The 18,543-nt window shown below is 42.7% G+C and overlaps 1 protein-coding gene across 1 annotated transcript in view; it reads right to left on the bottom strand.

Moving 5' to 3' along the window:
• The window catches only part of LOC145414185 (glutamate receptor 1-like), a 337,109-nt gene extending 318,928 nt beyond the window's left edge, over window positions 1-18,181 (bottom strand). The window contains exons 1-2 of the mRNA XM_080283792.1: window positions 17,797-18,181; window positions 7,310-7,437 (exon numbers count right to left, since the gene is read on the bottom strand). Coding sequence (XP_080139918.1) covers window positions 7,310-7,437; window positions 17,797-18,181 — 513 coding nt within the window. The remainder of the gene's footprint in view (window positions 1-7,309; window positions 7,438-17,796) is intronic.
• Between the last annotated feature and the right edge of the window lie 362 nt (window positions 18,182-18,543).

Genomic DNA, 18,543 nt, shown 5'->3' with positions numbered 1-18,543 from the left:
AGTCGTACTGAGTAGATGTATCAGCATTATTTACATACAGTACATCTCATCTCATCTCATCAGCCGTTTTTGAATGTCCACTGCAGGACCGGCCTATCCCGACCGAAGTGGAGACGATACAGCCAATGTATCTCTACCAAGTGGCTTAGGCTGTCTAGTAGAGATTACACACTGTACATCTGCAGTTGGTTAAACTATAGTAATATGAGGAACAGCAGCCAATGGCAACCTATGTTACATCTCGTTGGATTCGCTTTAGAGAATCGAAACTAAATTCATATTGACCAAATTAAGTTAAAGTATTGTTTCTGCGTAGCTAACTGATGTTTAACGTGTGCCTCAATCATCTGTTGCTGTGTCCTAAAACTGTTTGACCTAAGGGTCACTGCATCATTTCATAGTTACTGCACTGTATAAAGGAACCCTCTGTGTGTGTGTGTGTGTGTGTGTGTGTGTGTGTGTGTGTGTGTGTGTGTGTTAGACAGAGGGAGAGAGAGAGATGCACGTTGCAACAGTTGTGTCCCTCCTCTCCTTTGTCACTGATTACCTTTGGTCACACTCTTCAATAACTGGGGTTCGAGTCCTACTGCCTCTCTCTCTCTCTCTCTCTCTCTCTCTCTCTCTCTCTCTCTCACACACACACACACACACACACACACACACACACATACATACACAGCTTCAGGGGGCCAGGTTTTGGACATGCAATTGTTCAGTTTTTTCAATATCATACGAGTATATACTAAAGGTGAAAGTATGAAACGGAATGCCTTGAACGTGGTTTTATGAAAGGCGTTCTTCCTGACGCTTTTACTTATGTGAAACCTCATGCAGAGAACTGGTATCTCAGACGCTGTGAAAGCCCACCGAAAGCTCAGTAAAATCGTGAGGTGGTAAGAAGCATACAACGAAACTACATCGACGAACTGAAGGGTTACTTGGCCACACAACACTCACCTCAAAAAGACGGATGGTCCCGTCCTATACACGCCGGCACAGGTATATCGTCCATCTTCTCATTAACTAATCTCGTTTTTTTTTTTTTTTCCCGCCTGTAGTTCCCAAGCCATCATAAAAATATAACACACTTTGGAGTCCGACTGGATGAAATTTCCGACGAAATTAGCGGTATTTCACACACACACACACACACACACACACAGGTTCAACTGGAATGACGCCGAACAAGGACTAAGAAAAGAGGTGGAGGGGCAGGCAGGGGGTAGAGGGGCAGGAAATCAAGGGTAATTCTCACTACATAACTCTATTTTGAACTCGATGCGAAGGTTCATAATATGCTCACAACTCCACTAACAGCTGAAAAATTATACACAAACCCTACTATGTGTGTACTAATCGACGAAACATGAGATAAAAGAATATTGCTAAACAACTAAATGCTACTTTGTTAAGCAGTAACGGAGCAACCTATCACAGAGCTTCCTTGCCCGGGAGTTGCTATTCCCCCTCCCCCCCTCCCACTTGCCTGACGTATGATGTTTTATGCATACGATGTCAAGATTATTAATAGCAGGCCACTGGGATAGATATTTCAAACTATGTAATATTATCTTCTCTATCAGTGTGTCTATCTAAAGATAAAAAAATGTAATTATTTTTAGTTACGAATGATACCAAAAGCAGTAGTGATCGCTATACTTGAAAGCTACACAGCCCCCATCCCGTCTCTCTCTCTCTCTCTCTCTCTCTCTCTCTCTCTCTCTCTCTCTCTCTCTCTCTCACAAGCTTTGAAAAATGAAAAAAAAAAAAAATACTTTCAGAAATAAGAAGACACTGAAATAATCACAGGCCACCGAAACAAAATATTAAATGGCTTGGCTATGCATGCAAGTTTAAATGGCCGTTCTTTCGTGCTCTTTAAATGGCTCCCACGCATCTCCTCAGCTATTTAATTCTACATATTAAACGGCGATCGTCTCTTAGGCCTTAAACTTAAATAGGATGACGTCTTCTTAGACGCTAAAGCATCTCGGAGTGGCCTAGTCAGTCGGTCACGCCTAAGGATTATCAAACACAAGGTGGTTCATTCTAGCAAAACCGCATACGGTGATTCACTGTAGCTCCCAAAAGACATTCACGTGCAGGGTGCTTCACTATGACGCCCAATACTGCACTTCACTTTACCGAAGTTGTTGTATCGCATGTCTCTTGTATTTCTTTACATGGCAGATTTATACTCCTAAGTGTGGAGAACTACTGTATTTCCTGAGTTTCTTTTTCTTGCAAACAATTTTTTTCAGCTTGGCGCCATTCCCTTATTTCTTCACCAATTCCCACAATTGTTCCTTGAGTCAATAGCCTCAAACACCATTTTTTTTTTTTTTTTTTTTTTCATTTACAGAGGACTTCAGGGACGAGGTCAAACTTCAAATTATCAGACCCAGTGTTTTTGTACGTTCATTACTCATCCTGGCAAGTTGCATGTCAGTGTATTGCAGCTGTCTGGAGACCATCTTGCATTCCCTTGGCACTTTGACAAGCTTGTTCTTTAATCTTTGTTGCTGCCGGATGATGGTATTCAACTTCCACACCCTTCACTATGATGACGTTTTTTGTATTTAGTTCTTGTTGATGACAGGATTACATAGTTTTGAAGAGATTTTCGAAATTAACAGAGTTAGCTACTTCTTTAACCCGTTCAATCTGATGACGTTACTACTGACTTTATCTCCTTATTTTGATCCTTGCATACACTTCCATTCAGCTTGAGAGTGACTTTTCGATATAAATGTAAATAACGTGTGTGTGTGTGTGTGTGTGTGTGTGTGTGTGTGTGTGTGTGTGTGTGTGTGTGTGTGTGTGTGTGTGTGTGTGTGTGTGTGTGTGTGTGTGTGTGTGTGTGTGTGTGTGTGTGTGCCTGGGGGGAGGGGTGAGAAGGCAATAATGATGATTAAAATTTGAAAACAACCAATCATAGGTGAAGGTTACAAAGCAAGGTCAAAGTTCAACCCATATCGATGTGTTAACAAAGTAACTCAATTTTAATCTAATTTGGATCAAACTTGTTAAAGTGTTAAAGATCAGCCAAGTAAACATACTGTTTTTAAGAACAACAGTTCGAAGGTCAAAGTCACATTGCAAAGGTTGACTAAACAGGCTTACCCCTGCACAGCTGTTGAATTTATACACAGGTTTTATTTGCCCCTGTGTAGATTACAATTCTCATGTGTGGGAAGGCTCCCTACATACAGCCTTCCTCAACAAGGTGGACTCAAAGGCTTTTCGTCTCATTAACTCTCCTCCTTTTACTGGCTCCCTTCAACCACCGTCTCTTCACCGCAATTTCAATGGCCACTGCTCCTCTGAACTGTCTGCTTGCATCCCTCCATTACTATGGCGGGTGTGCAGCACCCGTCTAGAAACACTATCATCCCTTTTCTGTCCAACTCTCTAACACAAGGGTTAACTGTTACTCCCAGTCCTTCGTGTATGCAACAGGTCTGTTCTGGAATTGTCTTCCTCTGTCTGTATTTCCTACTGCCTATGACTTCCAGTGTTTTAAATGCAGTGTCCAGGTATCTCGAAATAAACGAGTCTCGAGTTTGGCTCTCTGTCATGTTTTTTATATTTTTCTTGGAAGGAACAATCTTACGGGTTTCTAGCATTTGGTTCCTTCTTCTCTGCATTAAAACACAGGTTAAGCCAACGTACAGTAAACTTTGTGGGCGGCTTCTGGTAAAAACAAAGATTACGAGATTCCATTCTGCTAACAGTGTCAAAAGTCAAAGTCATGGGGAAAGGTCAAAGTCAAATTCATTGGGCGAAGTCAACTCAAAAATATCAGATCTGATCTGACTCAAACTTGGCTGAATAGTTAAGGGTTAGGCAAAAAGGAAGTAATTCGAGTCTGAGAATAATCTGTCGAAGGTCAAGGTCACAGGGCAAAGCTGAATATTCGGCCCTTAGAACACTTTGTGGGAGCTCCTTTTCCTGTTAAATATTTTTTCCCTAAAACCTACTCCTCACCGCATTATCTGTCTGTCAACTAATCTTTTTGTCTAGGTTCATCAGATCATACCTACCTTGGCCCTTATCAGCATCATCATCACCATCACCACCATCATTATCATCATCATCATCATCACCACCACCACCATCATCATCATCATCATCATCATCATCACCATCATTATCATCATCACTACAGCTATCGCCATTACCGTGAATATGATCGTCATAGTCATACTATCCCAGGATCGCACTAATTCTTCCTGTGCGACTGACACTCGGTTCAGTTCATACGAGTATTTGCTGTTACAAGTATATCTTTAATTTCTATGTCTATTTGTCGCTCAGTGTAATTCGGGTCCAGATATGTTTCAGTGATTCACCGCTGGATCTATGGCATGTGATATCCACCTTTATATCTATCTATATCTATTTAGCTATCTATCCCCCATTTTTTCGAGAGCCTGTACCCGCGGCGGCAAACAAGGGAACCTCGGGTGATAAGTGGTTTTAGGAAGACAATAACGCAACCAGGCTGATTCATTACAGTCATTTTTTGCCACCCTGGAGCGGCTCCCTTAATTACATTTTTGATGGCGTCTCTTCTTCTTCAGCCAGAGATATTGTTGGGGGTCGTGTGGGGAGGGGGAAGGAAGGGTAGGGGTGAGAGAGGTAGGCGAGGGAATGAAGGAGAGGCAAGTGAGATATTAGGGAAGTAAGAGCGTGACAGGGGAATAAGAGAGGGTTAGGGAGGAGTTAGAGCTGGGAATGAGAAAATCTGGGGGATATAAGGGGCAAGCAGCAGTGAGGGAGAGGGGAAAGGGGCTGCGGAGGAGACGAGACACTGTATCTTGCTTTGGGAATACAAATATTGATAGTTTTAGAAGAAGAACGGCAGTCGTCTGGAACAGCATAATAGACCGGTCAGAACGGAAACATGACGCTCAAAGATATCCACATACTCTGCCCCAGTCTGCAAAACTTTTATTCCCCATTACAAGTAACAAAGCATCATCTACATACATCATGTATGTAACACTCCCTCCTTCACCATTCATTACTATCAACATCCTTCCCTTCATAACTGGAGATTTTTTTTCCTCTCGTAACCCCATCCATACAGAGTTACGATCAATAACCAAGGAGATATAACACAACCCAATCTTACATCAACACTGATATTAAGCCACTTAGAGTCCACTTACCCCTTCACAAGCCTCACTGTCATCAAAGCTCTTAATAGCATTCAGCAAAATTTCCATCCACACCATACATATGCAAAATCTTCCATAATCCATCTCTGCTTACCCTGTTGTACATTTTCTCCATATCCATACAATTGCCTCAAATACCCTACCCACTACAAATTTACCTGTTCGGTTTTCAGGTGTATTTATGCTCACTAATTAAGATACAGGTGACCAGGTGTGGCTGAAGGTGTCAATGGCTGGCATTTCATATTCACAAGGTTAATGCCCCTCATTTCCTCTTCCTCCTCCTCTTCCCTCGTTCCTCCTCATCCTCTAACCGCTCCCCTGTTGTTCTCTTCATACTTCTTTATTCTTCCTCCTCCTCCCTTCCTCCTCCACTTTTTCCTCCTCACTTTTCTCTTTCCCAATCTCCGTTCCTCTCTCTCTCTCTCTCTCTCTCTCTCTCTCTCTCTCTCTCTCTCTCTCTCTCTCTCTATATATATATATATATATATATATATATATATATATATATATATATATATATATAAAAATATATATATATATATATATATCCTTCCTTTATCTCAATCCGAATAAAGACCAATAGAATAGAATATGTGACAAAAAACAGTGCAGAATTTCCAAGCTATCAGGATATACCGATCAAACTATCACCTTCTTCCTTCTTTCACGTTAATCATGGTCATCATGATCATTGGTGCTTCTTCTTTATAACGTACCCTCCGCCTCTTCCTTTTTCTCCTTCCTAATCCCTCTCGTCATTTCTATTCCTTCTTCTCTTCCCTTCCTTCTTCCCCACTTTCTCCTTTACCCAACTTCCCTCTCTCCCTAAAAATGATTAATGAAATATTCACCGCTAACTAACCCTTGTTCTTCCATCTTGCGCCTCCGTCTCCATCATTTTTCCCTCTTTCCCGTGTAACCCGTACTCACCCCAACATCACTGTCATCACCACGTAGCGATGGTGCCCACACGCCCATCAGACTTAACAAACATCCTTAATAACTCACAAACATATGGCGTTTTAAGCCTTTACAAGCTTCTGTCCTTTGTCTTTTTGCGTTTCTGTTCCCAGCATCACCACCAAAGAAGCTAAAACAACATACGAACATAATCAGCTAAACTGCCGATTTCTCACTATTCTTTTTTCATTCTTCAAATGGTTTTCCTCTAACATAACATAAGCAACGACTTTTTCTTTTGCAGAGAACCTTCAGTCTCCAGCAGGTATGATTCTTGAAAGACGGATTCTTCGGACCTTTCACATATTCAGGGATAGAAGTATTAAAGTACATTTTACTTCAATATAGCCAAGGCCCCGCTTACCGTGCACAGGTACGTTGTCTAAAAGCCCTCGTTCTTTTCCTTTTTTCTTTTATTCAAGGCAACTAATAAAAATGTGGCACAGTGCAAAAAATCACATAGATAGATCGAGACAGTTTGAGCACATGTAACTCAATCCCTGCATTATTTTATTCTTGTTTTCCTGCAATATGTGCCGTTGTGGTGCTGCAGTTATAAAAGTGTAGGTGTACTCTGGAAGAAAACTGCTGTGGATAGGGCTGTCTATAACTATTCATTTCCCATGCAATATATCAATATGTCATTTAAAAACATGATTTTTCATGTACTAAAACTGTCTCCACTTATTTCTTTTCTTTTTAATTTTTTGTGTGTGTCGTCACCTCACATTCTTATTTTTACGAAATATATCTTCATAATCCATAAACTTGTAAAATAAACTAAGCTATAAATACGAGTATTATCTTTAGGTACTTGCATCTTCTAGGAATTAAGTAGCAGTGAATGGCATCTGGAAGGTGCTGGAGTAAGAATAATGAGTACTGTAGCCCTCTTCCCCTACTCCTCCTCCACATCATCTCCTCTCTTCATCCCTTGTCATATTCTTACCAGTTCTCCTCCTCCTACAGTTCTTCCTCCATTTTCTCTTCCTTCTTTCTCAACTCTTTCTTCTTTCATATCCTCTCTTACACTTCTGCCTCTTTCCTCCTCCTTCTCTTCCCTCTTTTCCTAATGCCATCCCCAACTTAAGATCACTTCTCCCCTGCACACAATATAAACACAGACATTCGATAATAAGTAAATAAAAAACACAGATACTCACATTTTCCGGGAACCAGGGCGTAACGAAGGGCATCTGGAAGGTGTTGGCGTAGGAGTGGAGCGTATCGAAGCTGTCAGGCTGGACCGACCCGACCATCGCCCACACAGGCCGCGAGAACTGACGGCAGACTGGGGGAGAAAGAGGAAACCTAGATTAGCAAGAGAAAATCATCATCATCATCATCATCACCATAATCACCACCACCATACCCTCTTTCCCACTCAAGGATGGGTTGAGACAGTGACCAGAATACAAGAAAGATAAAATAGGAACAATAGGTCAAAATTCGAGGCGGTAGAGAGGTCAGAAGCCAACTTAAAAAATTAATGCAGATGTCTGAACTCAAACTAACACGAGACCAAATCTTCATCAGGGCAAGTAAGAAATAATGACCCAACACACACACCTCCTTATCTTATCTCCTGTCTACTCTCCTCACCTTAACTTATCATTTCCTCTCTGGGCCTTGCTTTTCTAGGATATAAGGGAGGTGTCTTAGCCCCTAGCATTTTGCAATATATTTTCCATATCACTCCTTAACACTTCCTTGTCAGATCCATTATTTATGTCATTTTAATATCGATACAGCTTGGACCAGAAGCCTACATGGCAATATTGCGGGATGATGTGATGAAAAAATCGCTGAGGTAGAGGTGTTACGGGATATCCAAGGCCACTTAGGAATGATCCTCTATTTTCATTCTTCGTCGAGTGAACAATAGCTCAACTCACCAAGTTCAAGTTACTAAGTCTCTCTCTCTCTCTCTCTCTCTCTCTCTTTCGACCTACGTGGGATAAGTTGCAAAGGAAGAAAATCTGGACGAAGTTAAGGTAAAAGGGATTTATCAATATCATTTTAAGAATCTCATAATCACAAACAGTTAAATAAAATTACTGCCAGCCTTAAAACTGTATAGACTTTCATTTTAACTTGGTCCACATGTTTCTCATTTTGCTACTTATTTCATGTAGCTCAATAGCAGAAAAAGACAATGCTAAGGCTCTATATCCTTTCTACAGCACTTCTTCGTGAGAAACATCGTATTTCAGTGTTAGTCTACCGTTCCAACTCAGCAGTTAAGATGGAGAGATGGCAATTTTAGGTCAGGTCTGAGTAAAATGGATAACAGACATGACCCCACCGCGACAGGGCTATACTTTTCAACGCTTTAGACGCACTTTGATTTACTTATGCAGGCTAAACCCAAACCATACCATTCAGGTGAGGAAAAGTCAAGCATTCCAGATATACTGTGGCGGTTTGGGCCATTAGACTTTTATAATTTATCTCAAATGAACAAAACTGTCTTAAAGGGGACAGAATCAAAAAAACTAAATGTGTCCAACGAAGGCCGGTGAGTTTACACATAGAGGTCATTTTTTAATTCTTGCCATCTCCCAACGACTTTATCTTAGCATAACAACCCTGGAGTGGCAGAATATATGACGGCTTTGACACGGCCCTTCATTGTGAGGGCTGGAGAAGACCACCTTCGCGCGGTGGAACTGACGCAGCTGGACGGTTCCGCTGTCTGATTGTACAAATGCTCCTCAACTCCCTCCCTATCCGCTGAAAGTGAGACGGTGCACTGCATGAGGGGGGCCACATCAGTCTGCAATCTATGGGTTCACATTCAGATGAACCTGCGGGTGCTGCTACTACTACTACTACTACTACTAATGTAAGGGGCCTTTCCTAAGACGAATAAAAGCGTCTCGTAGCAGCACAAATGCACTTAAAAGGAGGTCACCCGTATTCTTGTCTGATAAAAATACGTCCTAGCACCTCTTCCAAAGCGACTTATTTTTGGATATGGCTGGTTAATATCCTTTTTTAAGTTATTTATGCACAGTATTGGGATACCGGAAAGATTTACATAACACAAGAGGACAGAAAAGTGCAAAAGCAAAATGTATCGCTTAGGAGAAAAATGTGTTAGGGAGCTTCCTTAACCACTGAGCATACGAGACAAAGAGAGGACAGTTTCAGCTACCACTCACTGTATTTCTTAGCCGACGATCTTCAACTACAAAGACGAATAAAATCCTCCGATGGTAGCAAGAATAAAACAGGTGAAATTTCAGTCGTCCCTTGAGGTTTATTTAGGAGTATTGTAATGCATGCTACAGTTAATCCACTCAGTAACAATTCTATCCCGACCCAAATAGAATCGTTACGAGGGAGCAAATATAACACGGAAATGGCGTCCGGCTATTTCCTGCCAAGTCATGTAACCTTAAAGAGATCTTTTATGCTGTAATGATGAATGAAGGCTATTTTAACCCCATCATTTTCTGAACTCTATCGTACTCTGAAAATAATTTAGAGACAGTATGGGTAGAAAGCTACATCCCCTCTTCCCTCCTCGACATTCTTTCTGCCTCTCCTTCTCCCCTCCCCTCCTGCTCCCTCTCCCCTTTCGCTTTCTCTCCCTCCTTCCCATCCATTAATTCGGCCAATCCTCACCCTAGGCCCAGACACCATTCATTATTCCTCGCTTATCTCTCCACCAGTCCTCCATCCCCCCCCCCCTCTCTCTCTCTCTCTCTCTCTCTCTCTCTCTCTCTCTCTCTAACACAAGCATTTTGCTGTACAGTTATATAGGCCGACTGATAATATCACCAAATTGTAATGTATGTGGCAAAACTAGTCTTTGCCTACGGGCAGGATCGTATAAATCAATGTAATGATTACTAATCCAAACGCAAAATGTACAAATAACAGAGTTAAGTAGTACGTGCTGAACTAATTATAATCTAATAAGTCAGACGGGGTGAAGACTGCGTATGCGCCCTCATCCCTTTGAGATAATGTAAATATCACTGTAATTTTATTTTTATCTCAATAAAATTATCAATCTCTCTCTCTCTCTCTCTCTCTCTCTCTCTCTCTCTCTCTCTCTCTCTCTCTCCCCTCTCCCTTGTCCCCCTCTCATCTCCATCTTGCCTCTCGAAAGCCCTATACCTCCTCTCTGCTCACTTTCATCCCCCATCACTTCCTTTCTGCCTCCTCTCCTCCCCTCCTCTCTCCCCTTTGCTTCCTCTCCTATCACAGCATAATTCTCTTGTTTGAGGGCATCCTTAACCACTTCTCAAAAAGAAAAGAGGGGGGGAGGGACCCCTAAAGAAAACTGTCTGGAGGTGGCAAGGGAAAATGACCCTCTTTATTGAACAAGTTAAAGGTAGTTAAGTCTAATAACGGAATTCCTGCTTGAACTCTATTAATTTATTCCTGCTTGAACTTTATTAATTTATTTATATAGTTATTTTATTTATACCTTTCTACCATCAACATATCACGATCAAGAACACACAAGAGAATTTTAAAGTGCAAGAGGCAGGATGAATCGCTAAAGAAGAAGTGTTACGACAGCCCCCAAGGCGCAAGAATTCGTCCCTCAATGGCTGGAGAGAGGACGCTGGCTGGCTACTCCATGGATTGTGTCGAGTGAGGGGAAGTAATCTGGGAGTGACGAGGGAGATGACCCGGGGTGAGACGAGGGGAGATTAATAGTGGTGAGGGGTGATTTATTGGGTGGTAAGGCGTGAAATGGGGTGGGAGTATGGGAGGAAGTGTAAGTGATAATTTGCTGGGGTGAAGGCAATGTGTAAGGCTATGAGGAGGGGAGAAAGAGGGGAGGAAGGGGTAGAAGGGAGACTATGGGTAGGGGTGATGTAAGGGGGGTAGGGGTGATGTAAGGGGGGAAGGGTGAGGGGGAAAGTAGGAGAGGGAGAAATGAGTCAGGGTAGAGATGTGTGGGGAAGGGAAGAAAAATGAAGTGAGGGTGGATGGGTATGGGAAGAAAGGGAGGGTAAGGGGTAGGGGAATGAAAGGTGGGGTAATGGGTAGCGGAATGATGGGGGTAATGGGTAGGGGAAAAAAGGAGTGGTAATGGGCAGGAGAATGAAGGGAGGGGTAATGGGCAGGGGAATGAAGGGAGGGGTATTGGGCGGGGGAATGAAGGGAGGGGTAATGGGTAGGGGGAATGAAGGGAGGGGTAATGGGTAAGGGAATGAAGGGAGAGGCAATAGGTAGGGGGAATGATGGGAGGGGTAATGGGTAGGGGAATGATGGGAGGGGTAATGGGGGGGAATGAAGGGAGGAGTAGTGGGTAAGGGAATGAAGGGAGGGGTAATGGGTAGGGGAATGACTGGTGGAAATGGGTAGGGGAATGATGAGGGATAATGAGTAAGTGGAAAGTGAAGGTGAGGGACTGGCCTAAAGGAGGGGAAGTAAGGGGAAGTAGGTAGGCGTGAAATGAAGAGTGGAGGTGAAGGAATGTAAGAGGTGAAGAGAATAAAAAGGGAGATACGTGAGTCAGAGGAGGTGGTTCTAGTGAGGTGGCTGGAGTCAGGGGGTGGCGAGGCTGAGATAGAATAAGGGGGATTCTGGAACGAAGTAGGAGGGTGAGGCTGTCTGGCCCTCAGTTGGACATTACAGAAAGCTTACCTAAATCATTCTCACTACCGAAAAAGGATTTTTGTCTTAGATTACAAGGTGGCAGGTCCCCGGTCCATTAAAAAAAGATGAAATCCTTGCCAAGACGAAATATCAACTTTTATCCCTTCTATTACTATCTATCTATCTATTACTCTCAGACGCTCTCAATCCCGTTTGGGGTGGCCACAAACAAATCTGGCCTCCAAGTCGCCCCTGTCCCCCGCCATTTCACTACCCTGCTCCCAACTCACACACCCCTCTCTCATACCCATCCCTCCACTCTCATCCTCCTCGGCCTCCACCCTCCCTCTTCCCCCCTCCAACTCACTCACATACACTCTCTTCGTCAGTCTTTCACCCTCCATCCTCTCCACATGGCCAAACCTCCTCAGTGTGTTCCTCGTTACGCTTCCTATCACATCCCACATCCACACCACAACGCTCCTTTATACCCCTCATTCCTGTCAGCCCTGTCTCTCCATGTGACTCCACAGGCTCCTCTTAAATAACTCTATTTCCCACTGCTCTCACTCTTGACTTGTGTCCTTCCAACAACGTCCAAGCTTCACTTCCATTACATTTCGAGTTGGGTGCTCACAAATATCCCTGTCATGGTAGTAACTTTTTCACTTCCATGCTCACTTCCCTGTTTCTTATCACTGCTTTAAAGAACCAGCAAACCTTTCTTTTCCCTGCTGTACCCTTTCAAGCTAACTTCACCCTCCAAACCTCCATCCTTACTCATCACACTACCCAAGTACCTAAACTTGTACTCACATTTTCCAATTCCTCACCATCCCAACCTTCGCTGTACATTCACTGACTTCACGTCTCTCAAAGACCATCACTTTTTCTCTCTTCCCCTACATTCACCTTTAGATTCCGTTTCTTGCACACTCTTCTCCCCAAACCTCATCCAACCGAGCCCTGCAGCTCCCCTCTTTCGTCTTCACTTCAACAACACAGTATCATCTGCAAACAGCAGTACAGAGGAGTTCTCCAAACACTATCCTCTTCTCACCAGGGGCCACTCCAACATCCACTACCCTACCGTGTACCTCTTTTATTACCCCGCATCCAAGAACAGATCGAACAATCATGGAGACATGACACATCCCTGTTTCCAACCTTCCCAACCTGTCAAAGAGAAAAAGTTCACTTAGTTCACCATACACACGCACACTGCAAAGCCTTAGCACCATCATACATACTCTTCACAGCATTCAACAACTTTCCCATCTACTCCCATATGTTCTTAATACTTTCCACAATCCTTGTCTATCCACCCCTGTCATATGCTTTCTCCTAAATCCATGGAAAGTTTCGCATACAACTTCTTTCCCTTCTCTAGAACCTTTTCCACTAAAGATCTAAGAATGAATATCTGATCTACACAACTCCTCTTCCCTTCTTAAATCCTCTTCCCTGTTTCTTCTCCAACTAATTCCTCTGTTCTTTCTCCTAACTCTGTCAATAAGTATCCTACCAGTACACTTTTCCTATTATACTAAGAAGACAAATGCCCTTATGATTACCACACACTTCTTTTTCCCCTTTTCCTTTGTACAAGGGAATAATTATACCCTGACTTCCAATCCTCCGGGACTCTACCTCTCCTCCCAGGCCAATCTGCACATCTTCCACATCCATTCTACTACTATCTCTCTCCCCCATGCTTCCAGCATTTCACTCACACACTCCATCAATTCCCTGGGGCTTTCCCCTAGTTTAAGCTTCATTGCTTCCACAACTTCTATCCTACCGATTTCTTCCCTGTCTTCTCACCTCCCTCCTTCTTCCCAGCCATTCCCCAGCCACTTATGACTTGCATTACTTCCATCCTCTATGTTCAACAATTCCTTAAAGTGTTCTCTCCATCTGCTCACTTTTTCTCCCTTCTCCACTGGTAATCTAATTTTCATTTTTATCTCTTTCACTCCCCTGCTAACTCTCACTTCCACTCTGTCTTACTCTCTTCACCTCTTTCCCAGAGACATTTTTCTTACAGTCCCTCCACTTTACACTCAAATTCCTTCCAAATTCCTCATCCACTCTCTTTCTTACTCTCTCTTACTAATCTTTTCACCTCTCTCTTTTTTATACATATAACTCTCTCTTCCAGCCTCTCAACTTCTTCCACGCCCCTATTTCTCATCCACATTCCATGTATGCTTTCTTCTTTTGTTGCCACAGCCTGTCTCACCTTCTTCAGTCCACCACGCTGTTCCACTTTTGCACCCCCTCCGTCTTCTCTTCCTTCCACACACCACATCTGTGCCACATGCTGCACATACTCTCTTCTGTTAAAATAACCTGCAGACACCTTTCCCACGTCCCCCCACATCTGCTCCAATTCATATTTGCCCAATCATTCCTCCACTTCTCTTTTATACTCCGCCTTTTTCTCATCCTCTTGTAACCTTTTCACTTCTCCTTGCAACTACTCCCTTCCTCTCGTCTTTCCCTTTCCTCTATTTCTCCATCTTACTTGGATCCTAATTCTGGCCAATACCACCAAAGTAGTGCAGTCAGAAAAGTCCACTCCCCCAGTACACTCTATAAGCTCTTGCATCCATTACACATCTTCTTGCATCTTTTCATCCACACACACATAATATCAATCACCCTTCTCATCACTTCGCCATGTATACCTGTGGATCATTTTGTGCCTAAAAGAAAGGGGTATTGGCTATCACCAACCCCCTCCCACAGCACAAATGTCCACTAACGCACTCCCATTCTCATCTCATCTCAGCAGGCACATCCCCACTCGACCAACTGTTCCATCCCACCTTCACATTTCCCTACTTTACCATTCATATCACCGATCAAAAACACTGTCATTCCTTCCAAACTTTTTCCATGCACTTCCTTTCCACATTTGTCCAGAACTCTTTTCTCACTCTGCTAACAGCACTGATCTTGCGTTGACGCATACACACACCACAATCGCGCCACATTTGTATTTCCAACTTTCAACCTTACCCACACAATCCTTGACCCAACTGATCCATACTGTCCTTATGCTCTTCTTTCCATCTTTTTACTCACAACTATACATACTCCTTCCCTTTGTCCTCTCATTTCTCCCCTACTCCTGCACATATACCCCATCCATTACTCCCATTCTCTCACACTTTCTCACTCTCCATTTTGTTTCAGTTATTCCACATACATCCACTTTCACACCCTCAAGCACCTGGACTATCTCTCTCTCTTTCACCTCATCATTCGCTCCTCTTACATTCTGTGTTGCCATTACTTTATTTTAAACATTTAATTAAAGCCTATTTCAGGTAAGGCAGGTCAAATATATCGCGTATCGAACCTGGGCTGAAAAAGAAAGAAAAAAAGTCAGTGAGTTTCGTTTTCTCTAATTTCATCTCCCCGAATTTGAATGGAAAAAGTGTCCTGACATTTTATATATTTTTTTAAACTAATGGCGATTGAATTCTACCCGTGTTTCGAGAATTACATTAGAAAAACGTGTCGTTTTGGGCATGACACTAGAATTCATTAGATGGCCAGAATTTAAAAAAACGTTTTGAGGTATTTTTTTTATCTATCTGACCGTAGACTTTTTTTCGAGGTCTCATATTCATTTTTTCCAATTCATTCTGACTCTGGACAATATAGGTTAGGCCAGCCCGTTTCTTAGTTCCAGTTACCCACCTACGACACACCAATCAAGGGAGCTGGTCCTCTGCAGAATTATAGTTTGTGTGTGTGTGTGTGTGTGTGTGTGTGTGTGTGTGTGTGTGTGTGTGTGTGTGTGTGTGTGTGTGTGTGTGTGTGTGTGTGTGTGTGTGTGTGTGTGTGTGTGTGTGAGACGGCAATGCTTGGGCTCTATTTCCACTTATTTACGTGAATGAAATAGCAAACATGGCAGAGTTACTTATTTGCTTCTAGTTGCCGATTTGTAAGTGGATCACACATATACGAGTATGGAGGGACTTTCAGGCAGTGTTCAAATTTGCATGGTGTTTTATCTGCGATAAATCAAACTACCTAAGGCAGTTACCTGCACGAAACAATTATGGCAACAACGTCATTCTGACGTTAGCTGGAAGAAGAGAGACTTTGGTAACAAGCATATTTTTCTGATAGGGAAGACTTTGGTAACGAGCATACTTTTTCTGATGCCATATGCAGGGAGGTAATCAGTGTTATACATCAATGTGAAGATACTGGAGAGACCACATTGAGACTATTTTTGAGTTATTTCTGGTCAACAGTAAAACCAGCTTAGGGGACTTACTTCTGCTTCCACACATGCAAGACTAACTAGAGCATCAGTTATCAACACTCGTGGTCGGGACACTTTGTAGTATTCTATTCCAGCCTACGTCAGGCGATAATATGCAGTAGAGAGCGCGTCACAAGAGCCTGAGAGTGTTAATATTTTCACTAATAACATTCTCATGGTATTCTACTTCACCTAACACCAGACGATTTTATTCAGGTGAAAGATCGTCACAGGAGGCTGAGAATCTCTGCACCGTAATATATCGCTATGTGCGGAGTTATTGTATGATCTGTATTTTTTTCAAGTAAATGAAACACCAACAGCTAAGCAAACACTATACCATACTCAAGAGGGTGTATTTGTATTTGTACGTGAAAAGGAAAGTCTGTATTGGAAGAATCTATGAGTATTGCAGGGAGTATCTCTTTTGATTTGCAAATACTGGGCCGCCCGTAAATAGCTGCCAATTATATATATATATATATATATATATATATATATATATATATATATATATATATCTATATATATATAAACTCATCTGGCGGTACCTCGTGTGCTGCGTGAAAACGGCTGGAGTATGCTGGTGTGGGCGGGCAGTCAATGGCAGTGGGAGTTGGAAATCAACAGGTGATGCAAGAAAGATACTCCCATAACATTGACTGAGCCGTCCCCGCAACGCACAAGAAATCGCGAGGGCAGAATGCAAAGGCAGCGCTACATATATACCTCTCCTGTATAGGATATACAAAGGGAATTGATCAGCATTTCCGTACCCAAACATAATTTTGTAATATGCACTAGATCCTTGATGAACGCCTAAAGGAATGTTGTTTACCATACAAAGAGAGGCCAAGGACCGGGGAAACGTGTACAGCTCAGGTGGTGAGACACAGCAGCCCCTAAGCCAATTAGCCAAAAAGCGGACTCATGGTCATTGTCGGGCCGGGACTAGCACCTCATGTTCTTACGTCAACTGCTGCTCTTGATGTCAATGGCTCATGTTTACGGAGAATGGAATGAGGAAGCTTAGCCCCTTGCACTAGTCAAGTTTCTCTTGCAGGAGAGATATACTTTCTCTCTCTCTCTCTCTCTCTCTCTCTCTCTCTCACCAAAGGCTTGTATGAGAGAGAAGAATGACTACTTCACCCTCCTGCATCAGTCAGCTTCCATCCCAAGGTAGCCTCTTCGGCCACTTCTGTACCTATTACCTCTCTTCCCTGATCCTGGAACTCTGCATTATTTTCCTGCTGTCCATTATATTCCTTCCAGTCTTCAAGTCCTCGTCTCTGCCTAATTTTATCTCTGTTGCTCTTCCCTTTAATCTTTCTTTTTTTCACTATTTTAAACCTGTTACCTCTCTTTTCATACTCGCTGAACCCTTGTATCTTCTTGCCTCTCCTTTTTTACTAAGTGATCATGCGAAAGTCTGCTACTCTGTCATTTGCATCATTGCTATTTCCACCCTCTGCTGTTTCAAGTCTGACACTCTCTTTCTTACCACTTCTACACCTATTACAAAAAAGTATCACGCAAAACGCCAGAGTACTCTCCATCCATCCATCCATCTATCTATCTATCTACAAGTACTTTCGGATTAACACCCTAAAGGGCTTGGTCTTCCTCTGAGCTGAAAGAAACCATCCAATCGGTAGCCAGAATATAAACTTAAGTGATGCCCTGCACCCCTAAAAACTGAGTCCCATTGTCTCTGCATTCCCCCAAATAAGCCAGCTGTTGCTTGGTATGTACTAAATTACCTTAAAACAGTGTTCCCCTGCAGTGCTTAACCCGACACACCCAACGAGAGCGAGATGTTGCGTGTCTGGCATTTGCATTTGTTCCTCCGTGTTAGTCTGTTATCACGTTCGCCGCGTTTGGCAACCCTGCACTCTCGCCCTCCCAGCGTCAACTTCACTTCACTCTCCTGCCAGTGTCCGCTGGACTTTCGGAGGGAGAGGAGGTATGATTCACTCTTAGAGGGTGGTTGCCAATTGGTTAAGAGCAGTAAAAAGTCGTGGTACATATGTATACCGAATCGGCCGACCACTAATATATTTTTCTCCCCTCGCTGTATTGGTGCATCGATGTACCGGAGAGTTGCCCTCGGTGAATCTGGGGTACCAATACGCGACCTACTGAATGATATCTTGTTGCTCTGCGAATTGGTGCATTGATGTACCATTTCATTACTTTAGAAAAATGTGTATTTCTCTAATGTATATACCTGTTAGTACCTATAAGAAAATATGTCTTATTATTTCAATAAGCTGCACATCTCTCTCTCTCTCTCTCTCTCTCTCTCTCTCTCTCTCCAAAGGAGAGTATCAACCTTCTGTGTTGGGTGTGATGGACAACCCCACCTTTGTATTTCTCTATGTTTCAATGAAAAGCATGCAGCTTCATACTAATAAGGTTATATAATACAGGGCAAGAAAATTAGATATTTGGATATTCCAGTTTTGCAAATTACGAGTCATATAGTGTAATAGTTAATTATTTTCGTATGTTTTATATAACCTTCATTTATCATAAGATTTAAATTTT

Source organism: Coenobita brevimanus, chromosome 1 (assembly GCF_032717465.1).
Source record: "Coenobita brevimanus isolate Jiangsu-jjx chromosome 1, ASM3271746v2, whole genome shotgun sequence".
In the NCBI taxonomy this organism is placed as follows: domain Eukaryota; kingdom Metazoa; phylum Arthropoda; class Malacostraca; order Decapoda; family Coenobitidae; genus Coenobita; species Coenobita brevimanus.
Note: the sequence above shows the minus strand (reverse complement) of the source record. Positions and strands in the feature narration are given on the sequence as shown.